The sequence below is a fragment of the Hylaeus anthracinus genome, unplaced genomic scaffold (genome assembly GCF_026225885.1).
Source record: "Hylaeus anthracinus isolate JK02 unplaced genomic scaffold, UHH_iyHylAnth1.0_haploid 11997, whole genome shotgun sequence".
Lineage (NCBI taxonomy): Eukaryota > Metazoa > Arthropoda > Insecta > Hymenoptera > Colletidae > Hylaeus > Hylaeus anthracinus.
In genome coordinates, this window is record NW_026534344.1 from 5,398,800 (window position 1) to 5,407,976 (window position 9,177).

A 9,177-nucleotide genomic window follows, 5' to 3' on the forward strand; every position below is an offset into this window, starting at 1 on the left:
ACGAATGGATCCGCGTGTGACTAATATTAATAATGGCGATGATCAGCGACGCCTATCCTTCTTACATCCTTTTAGGGACAACTTTGACATCACTTATGATTGGTTGATTTGTTATGCGCTCCTTTTTAATTGGCTTTAAAATTGTGGACAAAGAACGTTTTCTATTACCTTCTGGAAAAATGATTACTAACGTTAGATTTACGGACATATATTATTGATAATAGAAAAATTAATGGTTGCTTGACATATAGAACATACATTGAAAAATATCATGATAAATTAGTTTTAAACATAATAATGAATATTTTGTTCTTATTGTTCGTAATTAATAAAAGAAAACAAATAAGAACAGGTACAACTAGATTAATCAATATATAAAATAAAAATATTACAATAGGTCCATTCAGAAAGATCAACGCTCACTAAGCCGCTTTATGAGCGGGTTTTTGTACTAGTGTCGCCACCGGTGGCAAAATTCCCAAGTTTGTGGTGAAAATAGTTCCTGCCGTTGCTATTAGATAGCACCACTAACTAAAGGGGTCTAACATTGTTTCTGCATTAAATAACTATTCATAAAAATGATTTGTTTGATATATTAAGCAATATATTGTAGCGTTATAAAACAAGTAATCGTATTAATCATGGATTTATAAAAAATAAAGAATAATTAATTACAAGTTATTAGTGGCGCCATCTTACAAAAATAGTGAAAACTATTTTCACTACAAACTTGGCCGTTTTGCCACCGATGGCGCCACTAGTACTAGAAACTCGCTCACTGAGCGACTCAGTGAGCGGTTCTGGATGCACCCAATCAGTAGATCAATTCAGAAATGTTAGATTCTACATTTGCATCTAAAAATTGATAAAGGTAATTGTTTATAAGCGATATCCAACGATATTCAATGATATCCAAGCATATCCAGTTTTCATATATGTGTATATCAATATAAATTGAATGGAACAAAACTAAATAGCAATGAAGATATTACACCGTCGTTATTTTCTTAAATTAAGACTCGATTGCTTGTGCTCTTAGGTTATGGCTAGCTATTTTATGCATTTATGAAATATAATTTGAATACGTTTTGTATATGATTTTTCATATGAAGAATAGTGTGTAATAATTGAAATAATTGTATTTCAGAGATGAGCCTCTTAACGCATTTTATTGGTAGTTTGCAAACTACTAAACCTTTTATCAATACTAGTACCAGTAACTTAGGTTTGTAAAAATTGATTTGTACTTACACTACATTCTTATTGTCAAATTTATCCTAACATTTAAATTTATTTCCAAATTAAAATTTAAATGATTAACAGCATGTGTTAGATATGCATCAAAAAAAGCCAGCAGCAGTACAAGAATTAAACCTGGTCATCCAAGACCAAAACATAGAGGATGGAAAGTACAAGATGGACACTTAGTTAAAGAAAGACAGTTATTAGCTACACAACTTACACCTAGATTTCATCCAGGACTTTATGTAAGTTTGTGTTTTTTAAAATTTATATTTATGGAACAATATTTCCTAGTATACAAATGTGTATGACATATATGTTTGTTATTTTCTTCATGACAGGTTGGTATGGGTCGTAATGGTACATTATATGCTATGGAACCTGGAACAGTAATGGTCACATGTGAAAAAATCAATCCAAATTCAAGTTCCTGGGCTCAACGTTTCTATGGAGGCAGAGGAGAAACCCCTATATACAAGAAACATTTTAATGTTATTCCTGAACCAATGCATGACAGATTTATTTTAATTGATACTGTGTAGATAAAATATTGTAGTTATACTTTCGTTTCATTTATGAATTAAAAGTACAAATTGATGACAGCAGGAAAATAGTACATTTCTCAGTTTATTCCCCTTCCAAAATCGATAGTATATAACAAGCCATTAACCATTTTCGAGTATATTACTTTCTGCCCATTGAAACGATTGATACGTTATACTATTTTGATCTTCAGAAAAGAATGCGTAAACACGTGTCTTTCGAACATGGCATGCAATACGACATTGAGCCGCCAGTTCAATTATTGGAATTTCTTCATTTCTGTCCTTGCATTGAACTATAAATTGAGAATGAAACATAATGGGATCTCCTACAAAAATAATGGAAAATTAGAAAATCTATTTTACTTTGCAAATACTATATAAATAGTGAAAAATAGATTGCATGCTACAAACCAGGATATGCTAAAAAATCTCCACCAAATTTTCCTCCACTTGTTACATAATATCCTCTTTCCCATAGATCTTTATATGTTTTATATCGAAGTTTTTCTCTATTATTGGAGGGGTATTTCCATTCAATTACTTCAACATTATCCACCCATGGGTATACTGAAATTGTATTGGTCTCAATTTCTTCAGAAATAAATATAAATATTCATAATGCAATTAACATTACCTTTCTCTTCCCTTACCTGTATGAGTTTGAACTAGAGCATCACTTTTATCTAGTTTAGGTAATTTTGCCATTTCTTCTTCTAATAAATCTTGTCTATTTATCTCAATATTATTAAGAGCTTCTTGTACTTTTGGATCTAATGTTTTCTTTGCCTTTTTTTTTCTTGTTTCTATACCAAGTATCTTTCGTTTCTTTCCTTCTATAATTTTGTCCATCACTCCAATTACCTATAACGATATTTATTATTTAATAAGAATTTCTTTTTTAAAAAAATCACACCTGTTACCTGTTTTTTTCTTTCCTTTCTTAAACATTCTTCTTGTTCTATATACAACTTATTCCTATATTCTTCAAAAGATTGTTTCAATGAATCAGTTGGTGGTTTTTGAAAGCATGGATACTGTACAAGTCGTACAATATTTTTTTCAAGTAGAAGAGATACTTCTTCTGGTTGTAAGAGCAATGGAAGACCTAAAAGTACATCTTGCCTAGGTTTTTTTGGAAGGCAACCTATTAAATCACCAACTATTCTATAATCTTTTCTAAGTTTTAACCAGTCTGAAAGATAAAAATAAGAAAGTATACTTATAAATTTATATTTACACCAAACAATATATATTTTTGATAGTTACCTTCTGCACTCCACACGAAAACGTTATCTCTCGATGAAATTAAATCAATCATTTCCAATATAAAAGAAAAATTTGTATAACCTTTCTAAACGTATTTCACTATCACAAACTTTTCAATACACTCAAAAGTGACATGATCTTACAAATATACTAGCGTCTTACTTCGATTATGGAATGGATCGGCTTAGAAGTAAATTATTTACTTTTTGAAAGACATATTTTTCTTAGCTCTGATTCTCAATGACCAATCAAATTAAATGCTAAATGCTGATCCACATATAATGACAATTTTTTAGGAACTTTTTCGGATAATCGTCGAAAAAGAAATATGTTCAGAATCTGTATAAAGTAATTTAAATACAATATTACATCAGTTTTTCCAAAGGATAATAAATAATAAAATAAAAACAATGATTACTAGAACGTTTGAAATGCTTATCATTGAGAAGAATTGCAGCAGTGTAGAATAGTATTGTAAGAAGTTAATTTAATATAATAAAATTCATTGTCATCAGTTACTTATGCAAATGTAGATGTTTTTATATATGCAAAATACTTTCGATATCACTACACAATTTGACATCATACGAAGATATGGATCCTACCAAAAAGATTTTTTCGACAGATGTCGCCATTCATCATTTCTGAATAATAATCGTGCCCCGTAGAAGGGGAAGGAAGAGGATTGTCGAACATCTGTCACCAAGCGAAGGCTACGTCCAGCTACGTCCGTTTTAGTCCCAAAAACCGCAATACCGTCATGGCACCCGGTTTTATCATTTTTTGAAGAAAGTCTAATATACACGCAATCGAAATCGTGACGAAGTAGTGATTTTTTTTTCTACTCTAACGTTTGTTCATATTTGGTGAGTGATCGAGCGATACCGATAAACCCTTGTTTACCGATTGCACACCTAACAAATGAAACTGAAATCGAAGGGCAAGCCCTTCAATTAAACCAGAGCCACATACTTTCACGACTAACCTTCAAATCTGAAACGTGTATCGTTTTATTACCCTCGAATCATTTGACAGATTTACATGACTTAACGATACGCGCAGTATCGATATAAAATACATTTTGGGTGTAACGTTTTATATGAAAAATACTTCTCATCGCCTAAACGTACCTTACAGTTTCTACGGACTGTAGGATTGTAATTGACGATTGTATCAGTGTCACGTGAAGGTAACCGTTATTTACCAAATTACTAAATTATATCTGCTTAAAATACTGTTAACGACAACACCTTTAAGCTAACACCTTTAAATATCCGCTGTTATTAGCGCTTTTTTGTTATCCAAAGCAAACTCCTTAGCTGTCTTCTTTTGTTCGAAGTAGTACAAAAAGTCGAACCCGCCTTGTGTAATTTTCTAATCAAAATATAGTATTTTAACAACGAAATAACGATATTTATTTGTTACTTCAGTCTTAGAAACATGAGTTCAGGTAGACCAATCAAGTGTGTGGTGGTAGGAGATGGAACTGTAGGAAAAACGTGTATGTTAATATCATATACAACAGACAGTTTTCCAGGAGAATACGTACCCACAGTGTAAGTGTTACTATTGTACGAATTACAATATTTTTGCGTTATTTATGACAATATAATATGAATAAAATCGAGAATTTAATTAAGAATTCCTTGGGGAAATACTTTTATTTTTGAGGACAGTATTTTTGTAATGACTTTTTATTACTCATTTTTTTCTTGGAGTAGTGAAATGGGGTGGCTAATAATAGTAAAACAGTATTGGACACCCTTCCATTACTTGCAGGAAGTAATCCATTCTGCATCATATTTTTATAACATTCTTTGTGTCTTAGTCTTTTGAAACTTCATTTAAATATGTAATTATTTCATAAATGTATATATTTAAGAAAGATATTTAAGTCAAATATATTAAATGTATTTATAGTTTGCTATTAGATTTTTATTGTAACAACTTACCAAATGTTCTTTTTTTAATTTCCTTTAATTTTTGAATACTTAAATATAGTTTTCATTGTATTATACAGATTTGACAATTACTCAGCACCCATGGTTGTGGATGGAATACCTGTTAGTTTGGGTCTTTGGGATACAGCAGGTCAAGAAGACTATGATAGGCTTCGTCCACTTTCATACCCTCAGACTGATGTCTTTCTTATTTGTTTCTCTGTAACAAGCCCATCATCGTTTGAAAATGTTACCAGTAAATGGTATCCAGAGATAAAACATCACTGCCCAGATGCACCAATGATACTCGTTGGAACTAAAATAGACTTACGAGATGATCGTGAAACACTTACTGCCTTAGCTGAACAAGGCCTCAGTGCCATAAAACGTGAACAAGGACAAAAATTGGCAAATAAGGTCAGAATGATTTCCTGTTATGCCGCAAAATTCACTTAAACTTTAAAACTCTATTATAACCTTATTGACTTCAAATATAATCCATAGATTCGTGCAGTGAAATATATGGAATGTTCTGCACTCACGCAACGTGGTCTGAAACAAGTATTTGATGAAGCAGTACGTGCTGTCTTAAGACCAGAACCTCAAAAACGCAGACAGAGAAGATGCACTATGTTATAAACAATAAATGATCAGGAATGAATCGATGTAGGTAAAGCCATATATAAACTGACAGACTGAAATTAATTTTGTCATAAAGAAATGAAAGAAAATATGAATGTTTTGAAATGGAGATAGCACACCATACATTTTAAACAACTTTTCTGGCAGCTGTAGTTTATCGTGTCATAAATAAAGTACAATTTACAGCTTCCTTATTTTAACGTAAGTTGTAAAATTAATGCTGTAAGACTAAAAAGAAAACTTGGACAACGAAAAAGTATGGTCAAATTTTTAACCATTTTACTTATGAAATTCAAATGAATGAAATTTACTATAGATTTATATGTATCATGTTTGTAGCATTTTTTAACCTATAAATTTATAATTAATGTACTAGTCAATGTCAAGAGGAAATAATCTCATAATCTTGAAACTATACATATTTACAGGTAATTTTTTTATTTTTATATTATGACAACATCCATTTTGTTGTCATATTATGTAATTTTTTAACTTAGTGTCTCGATTTATAATATTGAAATAAAGTTAATGTTTTTATAAATAACACTGTCGAATCTTGGAACTTTGTTCATGAGAGCTGCCAGACTTCAAAACTTTTATATTTATAATAGTGAAAACATTCATTTTAGTACACGCATATAATAGATATAACAATCAATATACTAACAATTTTTATAAAATGTAAAATAGCATTATATAGTGTTATTTCAACGTACAGTGCCATAGCAACGAAAAAATCAAATCAACAATGCGAGCATTTTTTATGTCAGTTCTAGACAATATATGTTTGTATCTTATTAGACTCCCTTACTTAATAGCGAAATTAGAAAAAAAAAAACTTATAAAGGAATTGAAAAATCTTGTAACAGAAAATATTTTATACTTATCTTGAACTTTTTTATGAATATTGCGATCGTAATATTTCTTCGCATTGCAACAGAAAAAGGTACATTTATGTATAATATACTGCCAACAAACATTTGTACACTTTTTGTGGACGAATTTAATAGGTTTATATGAGACTTTATTGTCTAGAATTCGAACATTTTCTTGTACCTACATAATACAAGCAAAATAGTGTATTATGTATATTGATATTTATTTGATTTTGACCATGTTTTGAGTCAGAATATTTTTAAAGAAGTGTAATACGAAACATCTATTTCGAATTGTATTGCTGTGGTTTCCTGTAGCAGATACAGTTTTACAGATTGTTGCACAGGTGCAATCTGATTATCAGCCCTAAATTATTTTTAATAGTAATTGAGATTGCATTGGAAAAATAATAATCAAAATATATGTTGAATTGTGTAAGGAAATGTATTTCATTTCCAGTGACGAACGTAAGGTGTAAATTATGCCTATAAAATGAAAAACATAGCACAATTTATTTAAAAAAAAATACCATGATATCTTTAATCTTCCATTATTATTTTTATAAAATTAATTTATATAAATCTTCAGAATTAAAAAAAAACCAGTATCACATATTTTAGAATAATGAGTACATTGTACAGAACAAATAACTTTTCTCTTATGTATTGAATTACTTGCATCTAATTTATTATTGTGAATTTTTCATTGCTACTATTATACTGTAACATACTTCGTTTACGCCGATCTACAATATTAAAATATTATTTTCATAGATACTACATTCTCTTTATAAAAGGACTCAATGAAAAAAAAATAGTGTGATGATGATGACTAACAAATATTCCTCTACTCGTAAACATGCTATTTTTTTATATTTAAAAAAGAAGCTTAGAATATAAAAAGATAGGACATGCGTGCCATATGCTTTCAAATTTATAAAACGAATATTACGTAACATACTTTGTTCATATTTGTACTCAACATGAATTTTGAAACGAATTAGAGATACGTCATCATATTTAAAATGAAAAATTCTTAGTGTAAGCGAGAGTGAATTATGAATGAGGCATATTAATGCTTGCTGAGTGTACATACTGTAGCATAGTAATAACATGCTCTAAATTTCAATCAAGCACAGTTTGATGACGAAATAATATGATTTCTTTCCTCTTAAAGTATTTCGGTATGTACACAATCTATTTGAGTAATTAGTCATGTGATTGAAGTATAGAGTGTGCCGCGAGATGTTTGCAGTAAGCTTTACACTTTATTGTATTTGCTACAACTTTCAACAGAAAATTTATTTCTGACACTTTCTGCTGCAAGATATCGTATATAAATTAAATTTTTAGTTAAGGACGTACAATACATTTGTAGTTCCTGTGTAAGACAATTTTTTTTCTTTGATACTTCAAAGAGCACAACTCAAGATATTATTGCTATTCTACGACATGTTTAAGCCTAGGAAGTTTTTATATTGTGTACATACGTACATAAACGTGACACATTTATTATATAAAGTGAACAAGCACCAACTTTTGTAATATAATAATTATATGCAAATTTGCATTTATTGTAAGTAGTGGATTTGTTTTACAATTACTATCGCGTGTACGTAGTGAACTCTGTTATTTATTTGTTACGTATATATCGAATTATGAGAAAAAGTTACTAGTAAATTTTTAGATTTTTGAAATGTCAATCCAAAGTCAGATTACATATTATAACAATGTATCAAACTTAGATCCATTAAAAGTAAGAACTAGACAAAGCACAATCTTTTTAAGATTTTTAATCTTAAGATCTTAAAGCAGATTTTTTTAACTTTTAAGATTAATTCAATAACTTTTTTGCAATATTACAATATAAATAAAAACTTTATTCTACTATTTCAATTTATATTTGAAACTTTTCTTTTTTCTCTCTAGCAACTGTTAATTATTGCTTCCTTATTTTAAATGAGAATGGAATCGACCGAAATTTGTAATGAAAACAAAATTTTGAATTCATGAGTATTATTGGTAAGATGAATTACACTACTTACAACTTGTGCACTTAACAATGGTAATTTACATTGACTCTTTTTTTAAAGAAAAAAAAACAGCAAAGGATGCTACAAACCAAAGTCCAATATTATTTTTAATGTAACGTTTATAATTTTTATTATGTATTATTGCATATAAGTATACAAAGAATGAATGTATGAAGTGTAAAAATATTCTAGTCACCAAGAATCTGATTTTATTTGTATATGAAATGTTTTATCGAAATTTATATTCGAATCGCGTTTAATCAATAAACGAACATCTTTATTAAAAGAGGAAAACAATCAAACCGAAATGATAAAATGAAAGACATGAAAGTATTGACTCAATTTAAGATATTGTCAATTTAGGTAGAACACAATAAACCAAACAAGGAGGATAAGATTGCATTAGAATACAAATGTATGTACATGCACTAAGATACAAATTTAATCATCAGTAATGTATAAACATAACACTTATCTATTTTCTTAAAATTTCTGTAAAACCACTAATTTCTGTACTAATAAAGCAGCACAAGGGAGCTTTATAGTGATATATATCATGTTTTTCCTATTCCAGGTTCACAATTAGTAATGCATAATGAGATAATCTATAGAAATTGTGTTATTACTTTGCACA

General features: G+C 29.3%; 4 protein-coding genes across 7 annotated transcripts in view; 2 read left to right on the top strand and 2 right to left on the bottom strand.

Moving 5' to 3' along the window:
• Position 1, bottom strand: part of LOC128889843 (T-complex protein 1 subunit alpha) — a 3,209-nt gene extending 3,208 nt beyond the window's left edge. The window contains exon 1 of the mRNA XM_054147862.1: position 1. This exon is cut by the window's left edge and continues 128 nt beyond it. The gene's annotated coding sequence lies outside the window, so the exon portion shown is untranslated.
• Positions 2-789: 788 nt separating this feature from the next.
• Positions 790-1,853, top strand: LOC128889871 (39S ribosomal protein L27, mitochondrial). The gene is made up of 4 exons (XM_054147920.1): positions 790-871; positions 1,148-1,225; positions 1,324-1,487; positions 1,584-1,853. Exons 2-4 carry the CDS (start codon positions 1,150-1,152, stop codon positions 1,782-1,784), a joined length of 441 nt encoding a protein of 146 aa, XP_054003895.1. The 5' UTR covers positions 790-871; positions 1,148-1,149; the 3' UTR covers positions 1,785-1,853.
• Positions 1,727-3,673, bottom strand: LOC128889859 (tRNA-splicing endonuclease subunit Sen34). 2 transcript variants are annotated; one of them, XM_054147886.1, is made up of 6 exons: positions 3,659-3,673; positions 3,054-3,392; positions 2,708-2,979; positions 2,438-2,648; positions 2,199-2,354; positions 1,727-2,113 (listed from the first exon to the last, which is right to left on the bottom strand). In XM_054147886.1, exons 2-6 carry the CDS (start codon positions 3,103-3,105, stop codon positions 1,908-1,910), a joined length of 897 nt encoding a protein of 298 aa, XP_054003861.1. In that variant the 5' UTR covers positions 3,106-3,392; positions 3,659-3,673; the 3' UTR covers positions 1,727-1,907. The 2 variants fall into 2 exon arrangements, with proteins under 2 accessions (XP_054003861.1, XP_054003860.1); XM_054147885.1 differs by lacking the exon at positions 3,659-3,673 and adding an exon at positions 3,472-3,652.
• Positions 3,674-3,730: 57 nt separating this feature from the next.
• Positions 3,731-9,095, top strand: LOC128889868 (ras-related C3 botulinum toxin substrate 1). 3 transcript variants are annotated; one of them, XM_054147917.1, is made up of 5 exons: positions 3,731-3,919; positions 4,089-4,242; positions 4,484-4,609; positions 5,074-5,410; positions 5,498-9,095. In XM_054147917.1, exons 3-5 carry the CDS (start codon positions 4,494-4,496, stop codon positions 5,630-5,632), a joined length of 588 nt encoding a protein of 195 aa, XP_054003892.1. In that variant the 5' UTR covers positions 3,731-3,919; positions 4,089-4,242; positions 4,484-4,493; the 3' UTR covers positions 5,633-9,095. The 3 variants fall into 3 exon arrangements, with proteins under 3 accessions (XP_054003892.1, XP_054003889.1, XP_054003890.1); XM_054147914.1 differs by having other exon boundaries at positions 3,731-4,242; XM_054147915.1 differs by lacking the exon at positions 4,089-4,242.
• Positions 9,096-9,177: the final 82 nt, after the last annotated feature.